The 19,997-nt window shown below is 31.0% G+C and overlaps 1 protein-coding gene across 1 annotated transcript in view; it reads left to right on the top strand.

The window, feature by feature from the left end:
• The first annotated feature begins 434 nt into the window (after positions 1–434).
• The window catches only part of LOC127281295 (protein Wnt-7b-like), a 78,429-nt gene continuing 58,866 nt past the window's right edge, over positions 435–19,997 (top strand). The window contains exon 1 of the mRNA XM_051304942.1: positions 435–2,893. Coding sequence (XP_051160899.1) covers positions 2,817–2,893 — 77 coding nt within the window. The 5' untranslated portion in view covers positions 435–2,816. The remainder of the gene's footprint in view (positions 2,894–19,997) is intronic.

Raw genomic sequence — 19,997 nt, 5'->3', positions numbered from 1 at the left:
TGCGCTTAGTACATATATATATATATATAAAGAATAAAAAAAAGAGAGACAGAGATGAGGGAAGGGAGATAAAAAAAAATGTTAATAACCACATTCATCAGAGGCAAAAAGCCTCCCACCAGGATATTCCTTTCATTCGAAATCACCAGGACAGAATTATCATGCACACAGGTGGCTCGCGAGTGCTCAGGTTGTAGGTCCCTTATGTGTTAACGAATATAGAGACATACATATATATAGGTATATATATATATATATATATATGCTATAAAGCTCTGGGTCGCGCAAAAATATAACTCAAACTCTAAAGCGCAAAGTGAGTCAACGTTTGAGAGGAGATTTACCCAAACTATATATATATATATATATGTGTAAGAAAAAGAAAAAGAAAGATTGAGTGAATATAAAAGTGAGATAGAGAACAGAAAATTTGCCAAGTGTGTGAGAGAAAGAGAGAGAGAGAGAAAAAAAGAAAGAAAGAGAGAGAAAGAAGCAAGGTAGGTAGGATCGTAGAGGTAACATCGTAGAGAGGCTGGGACTTGATCCCAAAGGTAGGAGCACTTGGTTAGTGGAGACCAGTCCATCGCGGGCCCTCCTTTCGTTCAAACGCGTTTTACTTTCCGGTGCCTCATTTCCCACACCAATAAAAAAAAACAAAAAAAAATAAAATTCTACCTCCCCCGCCAAAAAATAAAAATTGAGATTTCTCAAATGCAAAAATTCCCCCACTTTCCCTAATTCAATCAAATTCAATAGAATTTTCATTATAAAATTTTTTTTTTACCATTCTCTAATTTAATTTACTTCAATAAAAATGGTAGTAATTAAAATTGTGTAAGGATACTTTAAATCTAATATATATGAATATGTTAGATAATTGATCAATTTTGTATAAATGAATTGAAAACTTTGATTTTTTATTGCAAATTTTAAATGAAAATTCAATTTAAATTAGTGGTGTCCTTTAGAAGAAAAATTAGCAAGTGTAAAACAAATAAGTTAATAACAAAATAATTGAATTCTTAATAAAAAAAAAAGTTAAATTTATCATTATTTGGATATTTTTGTGGAATTTAAAAATTTTTTTGCAACAATATTGATATATAATTAATTTTTAATAATCGGTGATTAAGAATTGATGATTTAGGAAGTTATTTAAAGTTTCGGAATTAAATGTCAAGAATTTATATATATAGAAATATAATATATAGATATAGTGATTTTCAGAAGTAAAGCAATACCGATTAGGATCAAAAGGAATTGGATATTGAGAATTGTTTTATAAGGACAAGTTCAGGTGTTTAGTGATAATATCTTAAAGAAGAGTAACAAAGTGTGTCAATATAAGATTATATATATGTGAAAGTTGAAATGAAGATTAACATTAGGAAGTGATTAGTGTTGGAAGATCTAATACAGCGGATTAGTGTAATATGTCCAGGATGAACATTAGGTGGTATTACCAATCGTTAAATGGTATTACCAATCATTAGATGGTATTACCAATCATTAGGTGATTATACAGTGTCGAAATAAACGTTGGTAATTATAACATAAGAAGAAGGATAAATATAAAAACAAACAACATTAGGGATGTCAAGAACGTTTTGGTTTAGGAGACCTTAGGTGATTGATACAACGTTTCATTTGCAAAAGAAGCAACGTTTTTGGAAATCTAAAACCTTTTTTCTTTTTTTGTGGAACACTATCAGAAAGAGGAGGATTAGACAGTGACAAGAACAAATGAGATATTTGGAAAATTAAATATTTGCAAGGAACATTAAATGTTGAAAGAACACATTTGTATTTTAGCAGCAGTATGCAATGAATTTAGTAACGAAAATGGAAATAAAGAACTTCGAATAAATAACGAATCATTTGTGGCAATTTGTTTGAATCTTAAAATCGACATGCGATAAAGGTCGTAGATATCAGTTCCCGGAAGTAAGGCTCTTGGGCACGCCGCCGGTATACTTTCGAATATTATGTCCGATGAGTGTTCCTTATTTCCTCTATCTTTTCCGTCGGATAATTTGAAAAAAGTATTGTAACCAAAAACATTTACTAATTCCTTCAATTTCTATCAAATTTTGGTATTCATCAATACCTAAATCTACTTTATCTAATTTATCTAAATTACCTAATTTACCTAATTTACCTATTTATCAATTAATTTATCAAAATCTTAAAACCTAACCAAAATTTCTAAAAAATCAAATCAAAATCCAATCAAAACCCCTTTGGAATTATAAAGGATTTACAATCGATTCAATACTTACAAAAAATTGAAGTCAGTAACAACAGACATCTTGATCGAGGGATATCTCTTTCTCTCTCTCTCTCTTTCTATCTGTTGAACCGGAAGGGGATTCGGTGGTCTCTTCCGGTTTGATTGTTTCGATCCTTCGACCCAGAACCAGTGGGCCGTCAATATTAACAGTCTCGCCGGGGTTTTGTCTCTCTCTCTCTCTTTCTCTTTTTCTCTTTCTCGATATCGAGTTCCGTCGATCGACTTACCGGATCAGATTGGATCGTCTTCCATTTCTTTGTGGGATCTCAGTGTGACCTTCTTCATATATAGATATATATATATATATCCAAAAGAAGATGTTTATGACTTTTTTATTTTACAAAGTGTTTTACGTGACTTTTGGAATATCATAATAAAGGTTTCTTTTTTTCCTTCTTCTTCAACAAGACAAAAAAGAGTGTGCCGGAGATTTCAATGCCGAAGAATGAAGAAAAAAGTGATTTTTATAATAGTAATTTGGTGACATAAATCAATGAACGACGAGAGGGTAACGGTGATGTAAGAAATGCGTCCTGGTGACTTCGCGGTAACCGCGATAGCCCTATTGATATTGGGACTAATTCAGGGACCTCGACAAAATAGGTAAGGGAAAAATTGTCATTTGTTTTTTTTTTTTTAAATGATTATAATTTAGTTTTGCTTTTATTTTTCAAAAGCAAAAATTATACTAATTATACTATAATATAATTATACTATATTAATTTATTATTAAATTTTATTTTCAAAAAGCGATCATTATTTTAATAAAGTAATTTAATAATTTAATAATGTTCGATTTGAAAATTAAAATGTTTAACAATAAGAAATTATACAGAAAAGATAATAGTTAAGAATTTTTACTTCTGCGCACCAGTTTCATGGAGCATGATCTATTGCGCAGATGATGCGCAGTAGTAACCTTTACTATATTTTGCTGCGCAGTAATAATGAATTAATTTGTTACTTCCTAATACTATATGTCTTTGAGGAAATTAACAGTCAATTTTTTTATTTACGAATTACAAAAGTAAAAAAAAATTTAAACATGTTTTTCTATTTTTTAAATTTAAAGTACCGTTAAAAAAAATATTTTTTAACGAAAATCCACAAAGAATGGATAATTATTAAAAATTCAAACTTCTGCGCAACAATTTTATCGAACATGATCTATTGCGCAGGTGATGCGTAGTAGAAACCGTTGCTATATTTCGCTGCGCAGTATTGACGAATTGATTATTTACCTTAAAATACTGTGACTTTGGCAAAAAATAAGTCAATTGTTTTCATTCTCGAGTTACAAAAGTAAAACAACATATTTTTCTTATTTTTAAAATTTAAATTACTGTTAAAAGCATATTTTTCAGTAAAAATCCATAAAGAATGGATGAAACTTTGAACTTGCCAGCAATTGCGCAAGTAATGTGTAATAGTAACCATTAAAATACTCCTAATTAATTTGAATTAGGAAATTAATTAGGAAAATTAATTATCAGTTAAATTCATTTTTAGGTTATGTATAGCTGAAATTAATAATATTTATTAGCAATTATTTAATAACGATCACAAACGGACAAGAAACAAAACAGGAGTAAAATTGGAAAATACCAAAAAATTTATTATTTTGGAGTTGATTCAATTCCAGTTGCAGAATTAGTGAAAATTAACAAAAAATATAAAGAGTAGTCAACTATGAAACGTTAAATTTTTTTGTTTCGTAATTCACACCTGTTTTGTTTGTTGTTTATTTGTGGTTTTAATTAATTATTGAATAATGAAGGACGTTAGAGATGATTGATATATTTATTGGTAATATATATTTCGAAGTAGTTAAAAATAATGAATTATAAGTTAAATTCATTTTTAGGTTATGTCTAAATAAGTGAAATTAAATTTGGGGCCATCTATAAACTACGTTACCTATTTCAAGGGGAAAGGAGGTATAAAAAGAATAAAAAATTGGTAACGTAGTTATTATGAATGTCCCCTTACTATTAAAAAAATGTTTGTCAAGAAAATTCCATACAAAATGGATAATTGTTGAAAATTCTAACTTCTGCGCAGAAATTTCGTGGAGCATGATCTATTGCGCAGGTGATGCGCAGTAGTAACCGCTGCTATATTTCGCTGCGCAGTAGTAACGAATTGATAAGTTACCTAAAAATACTATGGCTTTGACAGAAATTAACAGTAACTTCTGCGCAAGAATTTAGTGATCTATTGCGCAGGTGATGCGCAGTAGTAACTGCAGCTATATTTCGCTGCGCATTAGTGACAAATTGATTAAATACTTACAAATTCTAGTTTTAATTTTACTTTTTTTTTCAATATTAATTATTAATTATTTAAAATGCGATCATTATTTTTTTACTAAAGTAGATTATAATTCTTCTTTTAATGACCGATTTATTCATTACACTACGAGTATAATAACCGCGGGCGCAAAAAAAAATATATATATATATATCTTATATTATTAATGGTGTATTAACAAAATAACTTCTTATGCTCTAATCAATTTCATGGTTCGGCTGATGATTAATGAAGAGTTGGGTTTCATATATATATAAGTCAGATTCATTATTACAAAATTGAAAAGAAAAAACAAATCTCTTTTTTCAAAAAAAAAATCACACAACGACATAATTAGCATGACAATCAATTTTGTGTCACATCTATATATAACATTTTAAATTCTTTTAAGTTTCCTTTTTATTTAGTATATTTATATATATATGACAAATGGATGACATAAATAGCGATCAAATATGTTATGATTATCATTCAAAATCATTATTTTAAATCTTTGTATATTTAATTAATTACATCTTTAAGGAGTTTAAAAAAAAAGAAAGGTTGGATCATTTTATAATCTTTAAATTAAAAAAAAGTAAAAATTAGGTATTAGAAAAAACCCCCCAATTAATTTGAAGAGTGCATATCGGCTAATTATCACTAATTACATGGTTAATTTATTTCTTGATGAAATTTATGACTCCCGTGTGTGTGGTTCACATTTCTCCCTCTCTTTCTCTCCCGAAGCAAATGTCATAAAGGGTTATAACAAAAATTCCTCGGATGATGTGGTTTGAAAGAAATTTCGTTTTATTTCTTTATATATATATATATATATATATATATATATATATATATATATATATATATATATATATATATATATATATATACATGACAGGAATGATTGTCTCGCTCAGTGACTGAAAATTCTTAAAGTTGACATGGGAATAATAAAAGAGAAAGAAAACAAAAAAAAAAGAGAGAGATAGGCAAGTTTTGTACGTGCGTTTATATTTATGAAGAGTTCCTCTATATATATATATATATATAACAGAAGCGGGGGACCCCTGAGAATAAGGCAACCCCCACTTGCAATTAGGCCCATCCAAGCGAACCTGGCCCATTGGCTCGAGGCTGATCCGAGGACCACCTTGGACTCGATATTCGATTTCGAGATAGCAGGTATATATATATAGGTGACTACAACTATCGACGTCGTCGGCACGACACAGAAATCGAAGTTTCACGATCAGTTCTCGATGTGTGTATATTTTTATAAAAGGTCGATGAATTTCGCGAAGGGCATATAGCAACAGCAGAGAAATTTCGTCGTCGTCGTCGACGACATATATATACAACATAACGTCGTCAATGTTATGTGTTCCCTTCTATTTGGGGGAAAAAAAGGAGAAATATAATCGAAGAAGGGAAACTCTGGAATTCGATTAGGTCCCATTCTACCAGACAAGATAACTGACAATCTATTCCCAACGATTTAAGGAACATCAAACCTTAATTTATGGCCCCTTATTTATCCGCACTCAATTTATGTTCCTTTTTTTTTTCTTTCTTTCTTGACCACCAAACATTTTTATTTAATCAGTTAACCTCTAATGAAAAAAAAATCATTTTTTTAAAACAAAATTTTTCTTAATTCCTAGTTGATGCTTTTCATTATAAAAGATTTTACCTAGAACAACGAAAAGTTTTACTGGAACAGTGAAATATTTTATTAAAACAGCGAAAAATTTCACTGGAATAGCGATAGTTGAGAATTTTTACTTCTGCGCAGCAATTTCGTGGTGAATGATCTATTGCGCAGGTGATGCGCAGTAGAAACCGTTGATATTTTTCGTTGCGCAGTATTGATGAATTGATTACTTACCTTAAAATACTGTGACTTTGGCAGTATTAACTAATTGATTACATACCTACAAATACTAGTTTTAATTTTAGTTGTCATTTTTTTTTTTGAATTGTAAATTCTTAGTTTAAAGCTTTTCATTTTTGTTATTCTATACTAAATTGAATTCAGTACATGATTTTTAAAAAAAATTTTTTAGCAAGTCGTTTTCTAAATACATGGAAACAAAATTTTTACCTAGAACAGCGAAAAGTTTCACTGGAACAGCGATATTTTTTTACTAAAACAGAAATATTTTATGAAAACAGCGAAAAGTTTCACTGAAACAACGATAATTGATAATTTTAACTTCTGCGCAAAAATTTTGTGATCTATTGCGCAGGTAATGCGCAGTAGTAAGCGCTGCGATATTTCGCTGGCGCAGTCTTAACTAATTAATTAGATATACTTACAAATACTTGTTTTAATTTTACTTTTATCGATATTGATTATTTAAAAAGCGATCATTATTTTAAATAAAAATAAATCATAATTCTATAATTATATCGATTAAAAAATTGAAATTACTGTTAAAAGAATGTTTAACAATAAAAAAAAAACCATACAAAATAGATAATAGTTGAGAATTTTTACTTCTGCGCAGCAATTTCGTGGATCATGATCTATTGCGCAGGTGCTGCGCAGTAGTAATCACTACTATATTTTTCTGCGCAGTAGTGACGAATTAATAAAGCACTTAAAAATACTATAATTTTAATTTCAGTTGTTTTCGATATTATTTTTTTTTCCTTTTAAATGGTTCGAAAAAAAAATTCAAAATAATGAATGAAAGAAGCGAATAAGTGTAGTAATAATAGCCCTTTAATTATCAACCAAATTTGCCTTTTTAGCTTGGATAATAATTGCGAAAAGAACAATTAGGGAGCGGAATTTATGGCCAAAGGTATATAACATTGAATGCGTGCTCGTGGTACGTCACGCCTCGTCACGAGTAAAAGCCCCGCAACGTTATATGAACGCGCGCACAATTATTTCGCGAGCATACCACACTATTTATCCTCGCACAATAAACTCACAACTTCAGGGGTCGAGGTCGTTTTCTGTCCAATAGAAGAGCAAGAATTTTGAAAAAAAAAATTGAATTTTTTTTTTTTAATTTACTTAATTGATATAATTATATATACACAGAAGAGAAGAAAAAAAAAATTCTTCTCAATTCACGTGCAAATAAAATTTAAATGTCTCTTGAGAGACGAGGGAATATTCGAATTATTGCTACTTTCCAAGAGCGTTAAAAGCATTTCTTTTTCCAGATTCGAATCATCATAACCTTTTTATTTAAGTGTCATTGCGGAATTAATTAACTGTTCAATAAAAATACTCTTGAGTTATCGTTATAAACGAGTAAAAATATATATATATTTAACTGAAGATTCGTATTTTAGGAAGCAATAAAACAATAAAAAAATTTAAACACACGATCATTTAAGGCCCTTTTAGCGTTATTTATATTTTGACAAGTTTTTGTTTGCTTTTTTCGAAATTAAAATTACCGTTGAGTGAATGTTTATTAATAAAAATTCATACGAAATTGATTATTGTTGCAGAATTTTACTTCTGCGCAGCAATTTTTTGGAGAATGATCTATTGCGCAGGTGATGCGCAGTAGGAATAGTTGCTATATTTAGCTGCGCAGTAGTGACGAATTGATCAGGCACTTACTTTGGCTTCGACGAAATTGACGGTTGATTTTTTTTATTTCCGAATTGGAGAAGAAAAATGAGTTTTTCTTTTTTTTGAAATTAAAATTACCGTCAAGTGAATGTTTATAAATAAAAATTCATACGAAATTGATAATTGTTGAGAATTTTACTTCTGCGCAGCAATTTTTTGGAGAATGATCTATTGCGCAGGTGATGCGCAGTAGGAACAGTTGCTATATTTAGCTGCGCAGTAGTGACGAATTGATCAGGCACTTACTTTGGCTTCGACGAAATTGACGGTCGATTATTTTTTATTTCCGAATTAGAGAAGAAAAATGAGTTTTTCTTTTTTTTGAAATTAAAATTACCGTCAAGTGAATGTTTATCAGTAAAAATTCATACTAAATTGATAATTGTTGACAATTTTAACTTCTGCGCAGAAATTTCAATGATCTATTGCGCATGTGCTGCGCAGTAGTAACCACTGTTATATATTTCTGCGCAGTAATGACGAATGAATTAGTTACATACTAATACTAAAGTTTATAAACATTAATAGTAAATTATTATAATCCTCGTTCTATAAAAGCAAAAAAAAAAGGAATTTTGTTAATTGAAATAGAAAATTAATGACTCAGAGCTGTGTATTATAAAAAGAGATGTACTTCCTTTTCGTAAATAATTCTTATTATAAATACCCTTGTCGGTAGTGTTATTGCGTGTTTTTGATTCTCAATTTCATTTTGTTTTTTTTTTTTTTGTTATAAAAAATGTGATTCAACTCAGGATGTTTGTTACTTGAGTTAAGGTGCTTCTTTTCCAGTCGTCTTACACGTCTTGTACAAGCGTTAATAAATGCTACCGTAGGTAGAGTTTGAAAGCGAAATGAAGACACGAACAACAGTCCCGAACCAAACGGGGCCTCAATGACGGGGGTAATACCTACTCTCCTCCCAGCAGGGGGCCTCACCGCCTTATTTAACACCGGATCTTAATTTAATGCGCTGGTAGTCCTCAAGGCTTATTCATTTTTCTTTTTGGCAAGAAATAAAAAAAAACCTCCCCTCTGGATACAAACACACTCTTTGTCATTGAGACGTAAAACGTCTTTAAAAAATCCATTTAAAAAAAGGTAAATTTTTATTTTGATTATCACTTTATCATTGTATAACATCAATATATAAATTTTTACACGAATTGTGATATTTTCAGCCATTTGGAAAAATATATTGCAAACAAAAAATTGATGATAGAATCAAAATTTGCGATATTACCTTAAATATTGTAAATAGTAGAATAATGAAGACAAAATAGATAAATATATATATGGGTATTTTAATTTTTTTTTTTTTTTTGCCTTGCCAATAATTCATCTTCCTCTCAAAGGTGAGTTAAAAAAAACCCGAAAATTTGTTGAGAGATGAGTGAAAAGAAAAAAAAAATAAGAAGAAGAAGAGTGAGGAACAACACCGCCTGGGGTGATCTTTCCACACTTCCGCACGGGTCTTTTGTGAGGGCCAAAGTGATTGAGGCCTTCCTTATATATACATATATATACACTTCGTCAAAATGGAGCCTCCCCATCAAAAAAAAGTGTATACCCTCGAGGGTAATATGCACTGCATGTCAAAAGAAATCGACGCCTCTCTCTCTCTCTCTCTCTCTCTCTCTCTCTCTTTGGTAAAAAAAAAAATTAGGCCTATATGATGCGCTCACTATATATAATCACCATCAGTGCGACGATGCAAATAACGGTCGCGCGGACACAAAATTACTCACGATTTCGAAAAATGAGTTCGAAACTTAATGAGTGGTTTTAAAAAAAACCTTTCAAAAAATTTGAAAGAAAAGAATAACTTTGCGAGTTATTGGGGAGAGGAGGGAGAAGAGTTTTTTTTTTTTTTTTGTTGCTCTTTTCAATATTCAAAAATCTAGACGCGCGGTGTTAGAGGGTTAGTGAAAGAGGAAGGTTGTAATTAAGTTATTATAAAAAAATAACCTATTTCTAATTGTGCAAGACAAGGACGATTATACAACGATTTCGTGATTGCGATCGCAGCGCCATTGGAAAATAATTCCCCCCCAAAAAAAAACTACCGCACCTTGTTTTGGTAAAAATTTAGTGATAAATCTATATAGTTAAAATTAAAAGTTACAGAAATTCATTAAATTTTCACTTGAAAACAGTGTGCGGTAGTTGACTAATGGAATTTTAGGTTATGTTTTTGTTTTCACATGTATTTTTCCGAATTATTCATTATCTAGTATGAAACACTTGCTTTTAGCCATACTGAATCCATAATATGCGAGACTATAATCACACTCGACGAATTTCACTATAATTTTAGGTTATGTTTTCGTTTTCATATGTATTTTATTGAATTATTCATTATCTAGTATGAAACACTTGCTTTCAGCCATACTAAATTCAAAATGACATTATAATTATACACTCGACGAATTTCTTCTTTATTATCCTTATTAAGTGTATTTTTCCGAATTATTCATTATCTATAGTATGAAACACTTGCTTTCAGCCACTAAATCCAATACGATGTCACTAACAAATTCTATATCTTCATTCATTTTTTCTCTTTTCAATATTTAAACTGTATAGACGCGGGGTAAGAAGAGGTTAGTAAAAGAGGAAGGTTGTAATTAAGTTATTATAAAAAAATAACCTATTTCTAATTGTGCAAGACAAGGACGATTATACAACGATTTCGTGATTGCGATCGCAGCGCCATTGGAAAATAATTGCAAAAAAAAACTACTGCACCCTGCTTTGATAAAAATTTAGTGATATTCTATAGTTAAAATAAAAAGTTATAGAAAGTCACTAAATTTTCACTAAAACAGGATGCGGTAGTTGACTAATAGAATTTTAGGTTATGTTTTTGTTTTCACATGTATTTTTCCGAATTATTCATTATCTAGTATGAAACACTTGCTTTTAGCCATACTGAATCCAATATGCGAGACTATAATCACACTCGAAGAATTTCTTCTTCATTATCCTTATGTTTATTTTCCCAAATTATTCATGTTTCTATTTTTAGTTTTAAGACCTAAATTATTTTTTTTATTTTTAAAAAAAAGTCTTAAGGTTATGTTATGTGACCTTGGATTTTAAATTTAATACCTTGAATTTTTAGGTAATGCTCGTAAAAGTAAAATAAATATTCACATTCAGATATAAAATTGAAATTAAAAAATTTTTTTAAATCAACTCGTGAGTAAACAAAGCATTGTTTATAATTGATCGTATATATTCGCGAATGTCCCTTTAAATGACCGCGTGTAGGGAACTTTTTTTCTCCCTCCCCTACACGCAGTGATTGTTTCACATTGTTTAAAGATCAGCGAAGTCATACTTTTCATTAAAAAATCCCACTCTTAAATTTCAGAAACAATTGTAGATTACATTCTTTTAAGAACATGACAAAAAATTAGCAAAAATAATAATAAAAATTTGACTATAAGGAAGGGGCGGAGAAAAAAAATTTCAGGACGAATCAGGACATCGTGAGAATCAGGACAGAGACTCTTTAAATGCCAAAGTGAGTCTTAAAACACCTTCTAAAGTGAAAAAGAGACTTTTATATACTCATATATATATATATATATATATATATATATATATATATATAAAGATAGATACATACACATGTATAACAAACATAACTGGGCAAAAGGGAGGAAGCGATGCTTCGACGAAAAAAGATTCGGCGAAAATCCAATTAAAATAACCCGCAGTGGTCAAAGCCGAAAGAAGTGGTGGTGGACATAACGAATCGACCAGTTGAAGGAAAGAAAAAGAGGACAGAGAGAGAGAGAGAGAGAGAGACAAAAGGGCGAATCGTGGAGAACGCGGTTAAGTAAAGGAAACCTCGATTCTTGAGACACACAAAGCACCATTAAAATATCTCTTATTGTTAGCATATATTTATTGTGTGCTATTAGAAAAAAAAAAACGCGTATGCGAAAACGCTCCAAATATAAAATTTCATTCAATAAAGAGAAAATTATATTTTTCTTGATTCATATATAGTCGACAAAAAAAGGAAATAAAAAGCCGCACAATTAGTATATTTTTTTCAATAATTAATAATCACAAATCTCTTTTAGATGCCAAAAAATTACCTGACAAAAGATCAGATCTCAAAGATATATATATATATATATATATATAAGAGAGAAGTGGAAACAGAGGAGGGCCAGACTGAACAGGTATCTTCTAAAAGCTTCTGCGTGTTAAAATCCTTATAGGTAGTTGAAGAATAATAATTTAACGAGTCATTACCTACCATCTAATTTACAACTTTGAAATTAAGAATTGAAAAAGATCACAAAAGATAAATTTTAAAATCTCATTCAAAGAATTAAGCATTTTTTTTTTTCTCGAAATTATAGGATTATTGATGAATATCATATAATGTCAAATATTTTTTTTTTTTTTCATAAGAATTTCAAGAATTGATTCGAATTGGAAATTGCAAGGTGGGAAGATGTATTTTTCTTTTTTTTTTGATAAATCGTTAAAAGATTCTGATATAGCTTGCAAGAGGTATTTTGATAGGTTGGTCAAGATTGGAGGAGAAGGCAGAAAGGGGCAATTTTCTCTTCTCTTTGACATTGACGAAGTTATCTCCTTCTGCCATAAAGACGATCTACCGTTGTGACGTGATACTTTAGAGAAAGAGAAAGAAATGAAAGAACTGCCCCGCTTCAACTCGTTTACTGGAGAAAATACGACGCTCGCCTTTCTTTTGATATTTCCTTTTTTTTTTGCTTTTTATTTATTTTATTTTTTTTTTACTCACTCCCGAACGAGTTCTACGTACATATGTAGGTAGATATATAGCTATACGTAGGTTGAGAGAGTCAGGTTGGCATTCAGTAGCGTACCGCGTATAGTAATAATATCACATGGCGCTTATATTTCCATAGATTTCCATTTTGTTCGCCGCAACACCTAATGGTGATGATGATGAAACAAAATTTAATCTAAAACTGATTTTACAACCGGAAATTGTAACTTTGATCTTGTGATAAAGAGAGGATTTGACACACGGGAGAGAAAGATGCAAAGGAGGGGAGGAATATAAAAAACAAAGGGTAATAGCAAATTCTTGGCGCTATCTGAATCTGCCTCCCATGAGGCATCTTAACCCAAGCAGAGTATAAAGGGGTATCTTCCAATCGCACGTCCGAAATGTCAGACTCGTGACCCCTCTCACTATTTTACGTTGCGCACGGTTTAAACGCACATCTCCCACGTTTCCATCGTACAATTACGCACCACCCCAGGACCAGTATATATATATATATATATATATTTCGGACTCTAGTGCTCTCGCGCGGTGGACTAAAACCCTAACGAGCTGATCTCTATCAAAAAGCAGCCATGAGTATATAACTTTTTAAATCACGAGCAACTTTTATTTTAATCATCGATTTTCTCGATTATATTTTCCTCATTTCAAATATATATCGAATTTTAGGTTATGTATTATACATAAATACTATTATATTGAGATGTGTTTCCCTGTTATCTTAGGTAATTTCCCCAATTATTCATTATCTAGTATGAAAAACTTGCATACTGAATCCATTACGACACTAATGTCACTAAATGAATTTTTTACGTATATTTAGAAAGATGCCATAATGTCCGCACTGTCCAAAATTTCCATTCGCCATTTGTCATAATTAAACTACCGCACACTGCTCTAGTAAAAATTTAGCGATATTCTTAGTTAAAATTTAAAGTTACTATAATTAAATTTTCACTAGAACAGGATGCGGTAGTTGACTAATTGTAAGAATTACGTAAAATGGCAAACATCATTTTGAGATGTTTTCCTATTTCCTTATGTATTTTTTTAAATTATTCATTATCTAGTATGAAAAACTTGCTTTTAGCCATACTGAATCCAATACAAAGCACTAATCACACTCAACGAATTTCTTCTTCATTTACAAATATGGGACCATTCATTATAATTACGTAAAGACGAATTTAGCTAATTTTGACCCTCTCCCTACTCCCATGTAAGAATACATAAGATTTTTCGGATCCCCCCTCCCTTCCCCTTCTTACGTAAGTTTTTGAACAATGTGAATGTAATTAAAAAATTAATTACAACAATGCAAATCCAAAATACTTGTCCGAATGTACCAATAGCTTCTACTCCCCACCCCTTGATGTAAGACCATGTAGAGATTTTATAACCCCCCCCCCCCTAAGAATTCTTACGTAATTAATGAATGCGGCCCCTTAGTTAGGTTACCATTGTCCCCACTCGTCATATTATATTTCAGCAACTACCGCAGTCTGTTCTAGTGAAAATTTAGTGACTATATATATTAATATTAAAAGTTACTATAAATAAAGCTATATACTTTATAGTAATTTTTAATTTTAACTAAAATTTCACTAGAGCAGGATGCGGTAGTTGACGAAAAAATGTGATACCCCAATTTTGAAATGCCCAAAATTTCCATTCGCCAGCATTTGTCATAATTCTTAGTGAACTATACTGCACCCTGCTCTAGTAAAAATTTACTGATATTCATGTTAAAATTAAAAATAACTATATAAAGTCATTAAATTTTCACTACAGGGAAAAAAATTGTTCGTGAAACTTTCGTAAACTAGTTGTTTACTTTTCGACGGGCTCAAAGTTTGGAAATTTTTCATTAACATTTTCCAAGATTTCACGAACTTTTTTTTGTGCGCGTGCGCAGACATTATGATTGTTATGAAGAGAGTGATGAACGTTTGTGAAATCTTGGAAAAAGTTAATGAAAGATTTCCAAACTTTATGGCACCATCCAAAAGTGAAAAACTAATTTACGAAAGTTTCGCGAACTATTTTTTTCCGTGTAGAACAAGGTGCGGTAGTTAACTAAGAATTATGTTAAATGGCGAATACCAGTTTGAGAACTTTCCCTAGTCCCTTATGCATTTTCCCAAACTTATTCATTATATATGTATCTAGTATATGAAACACTTGCTTTTCAGCCACTGAATCCATTACGTCACTATATATATAATCACACTCAACGAATTTCTTTTTTCCTTTTTTTTCCTTCATCCATTATGTATTTTTGAGGTTATGTTTATTTGTTGTCAATTACTTTCTTCACTGCACGCGCTATATATTGTATAATAGCGCAAATAACCTGAAAAATTAAAATCGTATAAAATTAAAATATATATCATATCTCTATATTAAATTATAATAAAATCAATATAAAAATTTTTTCAAATCAAATTTTAGGTTATATTATATAATACTATTTGGCCTTAAAAAAGTATAATATGTCTCCAGGAGAATATTATATAATCTAAAACCACGTAATTAACCGCTTAGAGTGAAAATATATGCGTGATGTTTAAGAAACGCGCGGCACAGTGTGGTTATATATCCAAGAGAGTTTAAAACCTCAAGCTGCGAGAGTATGGAATCGCGATTTAGCGCCGCCTCCCTCGCACAACGAGTGGAACGATAAATCGTATATGCGAGACACTCGAATAGGCATACGGTTATAACATATGCACGGCCGCCGCGCACCAAATACCATTTAAATGCGCGCACGTACAACGGAAAAGAAGTTGAACGCGTATACATATATATATATGTATATGCGCTCTTGAAACATAGACCCATCAACATACATAAATTCGCATCCGCGATGTGGTGGGCCTCTACAATCCCGCAAAACACTCGCTGTTTCTCCGCGCATATATATATGTATATGCGCCTTCGACATCGCGAACCAAGTTCGCGCGCTATAAATACATATAAATATTCCCATAAATCCCATATATATATATATATATAACATTAACATGCTCGCTGACAGCTTTTGGATATTCTCACGTTTATCCTAGAACTTACGAAAAATTGCGTGTATTTAATTTTCAAAACCAAATTAGGAAAACAAAATAATACCCTCATAACAAAAGGATATCCCTAGGATATCCATAGAATATCCCTAGGATATCCATAGAATATCCCTAGGATATCCATAGGATATCCATATCAATGGTCAATATCCTAGAATTGTCCCCAGGATATCTTGGGATATCCATAGGATATCCCTAGGATATCCATATCAATGGTTGATATCCTAGAATGGTCCCCAGGATATCTTGGGATATCCATAGGATATCCAAACCGCCGGTCTGTGGGACATCAACAGGACATTCATAGTATATCCACAGGATATCCCTAAGACATCCACAAAATATCTATTGGATATTATATCGCAGGATATCCATGGGATATCCTCAGGATGTCCGTGGGATATTCTTAGGATATTCACGGGATATTTAATATCTCAACATATATTTTTAAAGGATAAAATTGTTAAGCTAATATAATAAATAATAATAATATAATAAAAACAAAAATCTTATGAGCTTCTAATTTATTTTAAATGAAGATTTGAAACGCATTTTTCAAAGTTTTTAAATAAACTCATATGCACTTAATGTATAATTAATATTAATAGTTATTCGTTATTTGCGGGGAAGAATTTATATTGTTTTAAAGCCAATTTATTTTCTGACAATATTATAAGCATATGAATAAAGGAATGAATCACGAATGAGAAAAAAATTATAGTTAATAAAATTTTCAAATTAAACAACTTTCTCGAAAAACAAGTTGCATTTTATTTTATTTATATATAAAATTTAATTCACAGAATATTTCTCACTCGTAGTCTCATAATATGACTTTAAAAACAGTATTCTAAGAATATCTTCTTGACATCCAGAAGATATACTGAGAATATCCTGAAAATATCTGTGGGATATCCTGACGATATCTATGGGATATCCTGATGATATCTGTCGGATATCCTGATGGTATCTGTGGGATATCCTGACGATATCTATGGGATATCCTGATGATACCTGTCGGATATCCTGATGATATCTATGGGATATCCTGATGATATCTATGGGATATCTGGAGGACATTTATGAAAGTCTATAGAGATATCCAGAAGATATCCTGTGGATATCCTCAGATATCCATGGGATATCCAAAGGATATCAAAACCGCCGATTTTTTGGATATCCTTAAGAGATCCTTTTGATATCCATAGGACATCCCTAGGATATCTGCGGGATATTATCAATATATCTCAAGATATCTTGTGTGTTATTAGGGTAGAATATTATCCCCCACAGCACCGAAACTTTACTAAAGATATATTCGAAATATTCCGCGAACATTTCAAATAAATCTTTAGGAAAATTTTTCGTGCTGTGGGGGGGGGGGATTTGACAAAAAGAAAAATTTGTTTTTTAATAGCGGTAAATTTTTACGATAAATTATTAATTAAAAATTATTTAACAATAATTAATATTACTGTAATTTGTTATTTCATTTGTGATGATCTCAAAACTTTATATATGTTATATATAGTCGCATATATATACTGTCAGTAGCGTTTCACATCTGCGCCTCTCACCTGCTGGCTACCGTATAAGATCATCCTACACAAAACTCGTATACATCGCATTCATCTTCGCTTCGTTCTTAATAAATAATCATTATTATTAGAGTACATATGTGCTTTCACGCGATTTAAGCATAGCGAATCAACATGGAGATCATTTCTAGTGTGCGACGAACCGCTGTGACTGCAAAATATATATTTTTTTTTTTTTCTTCAACCATTGCAACATATGGCGACAATGATCTATTACCTCTTTTCTCTCCTTGAGCGAAAAATTTTTTTTTTATTCATTCGTTTTTTAGGTTTTCGACCTCGGAAATTCCAGTTATATTTTTTTCTGTGCTATTTATTTTTAATAAGTATATATATATTTTTTTTTTAAATTTTCCGTCAAAGTAATTTTAAATAATTAATTTTTTAATTGATTGACTTGCTCGCAGGTTGGTTAAGTTTAAGCGCGGTTGTCGGGATATGAAGCATGTGATTTTAAGATGGATCACATTGTCGGTAATTATATTCATCATAGTTAACGCGCGAACATCTTTTGAAACCAAATATCACTGCGCATGATGATTATTTTTGTAAACTGATTCGATATTAGTATTCTGATAGTTTTAGGTTTTTTTTTTTTTTAAATTTACTTTGGTGTTTACAATATGTTAATATAGTGTAAATATTCAAATTCGCCACTGGATAAATATACCAGAGCAGTTTGCTAAATCGCTACTGGAAAAATTTACCTTTATCATCGTTACGTAACTTACGCAAATTTTATTTTCTGGGGAATTTTCAAAATTACTGGTTGATTTCTATTGTCCCCACTCGTCATTTGTCATAATTCTCGTCAACTACCGCAACCTGATCTAGTGAAAATTTAGTAACTTTATAGTACCATTTAATTTTAACAATAAAGTCACTAAATTTTTACCGCATCTTGCTCTAGTGAAAATTTAGTGATTTTATTGTTAAAATTAAAAGTTACTATAAAGTTACTAAATTTTTACTAGAGCAGGATGGGGTAGTTGACCGGAATTATGACAAATTGCGAGTGAGGAAATGGAATAATAACCAACTTACTGATATAAAGAAAATATTGTAGAACAGTTTTAACTAACAATAAGTGGAGTATTTATCCTGTGGAGTATTTGGAAAGATGCCAAAGTCACTGTCCAAAATTTCCTTCCGCTAGCATTTTAGTGAACTACTGCACCCTGCGCTCTAGTAAAAATTTAGTGATATTCAAGTTAAAATTAAAAGTTACTATAAAGTCATTAAATTTTCACTAGAACAGGGTGCGGTAGTTTTAACCAAGAATTATGTTAAATGGCGAATACCATTTTGAGTCCCTTATTTTTTTTATTTTTCCCTAGTCCCTTATGCATTTTCCCAAATTATTCATTATCTAGTATGAAACACTTGCTTTTTCAGCCACTAAATCCAAAACGACACTATATACACTCAACAAATTTCTTCTTCATTCCTTTTTTCCTTCATGCATTGTATTTTTGAGGTTATGTTTCTTTGTTGCCAATTTCCACTCTTTGTATATATATATATATATATATATATATATATATATATATATATAAATTATACTTTCTTCACTGCGTGCACGCTATATTGCAATAGTAGATAACCGGGAAAATTCAAATCGTAAAATAAAATTAAAAAACATTATCTCTATAAATTCGTAAAGATATTATCAATAAAATTATGTTTGAAAAATATGTTTTTATTTTATTTTAACTAAAACTTTTTTTTAAACGATAAGAATCGACGATTTTATCTGAGAACGCGCGAGCGCGCGCGTGAATATAATCGATATCTCTTCAACTTTCAAATGTGCAAAAAAAAAAGATGGGTCGATCGTTAAGTGCACATATATTTTTTAACGTAAAAAATAAATACAGGCGCCTCGCGAGCGCACGCCCGTACGCGTGTGTTGATGCATAACCGGTACTTTAATGCGCCTCTATGATATGATAATGCAACATTTTCACATTCGATTATGCATGTGGGTTCATGTATGATAATTTGGCGAGACAAAGCCACATTGTCGATGAGAGGGTGGGGGGAAGAGAACATAAATTGAATCACTATACACTATATCCCCACTATATGTGTGAATCTCTCTCTCTCTCTCTCTCTCTCTGTGTCTCATTTCTCTCTTCATCACTCCACGCGCACTCGATTTCACTCGCGATCTTTCTCCTCCCTCTGCCTCCTCCTTCTCACAATCATCCGAAACGCCCACAAAGCAAAGTGACTCTCTCTCTCTCTCTCTCTGTTCTGCCTACATGACGCTTAAATTCGTTTGAAACAATGTTTTAAAAGACTTTTGTAGTAATTTTATGTTATCAAGAGC

The sequence above is a fragment of the Leptopilina boulardi genome, unplaced genomic scaffold, assembly GCF_019393585.1.
Source record: "Leptopilina boulardi isolate dan_hultmark-lab unplaced genomic scaffold, ZJU_Lbou_2.1 LbouV2_266, whole genome shotgun sequence".
Lineage (NCBI taxonomy): Eukaryota > Metazoa > Arthropoda > Insecta > Hymenoptera > Figitidae > Leptopilina > Leptopilina boulardi.
The sequence above is the reverse complement of the archived record's forward strand: the minus strand, read 5'-3'. Positions and strand labels throughout refer to the sequence as shown.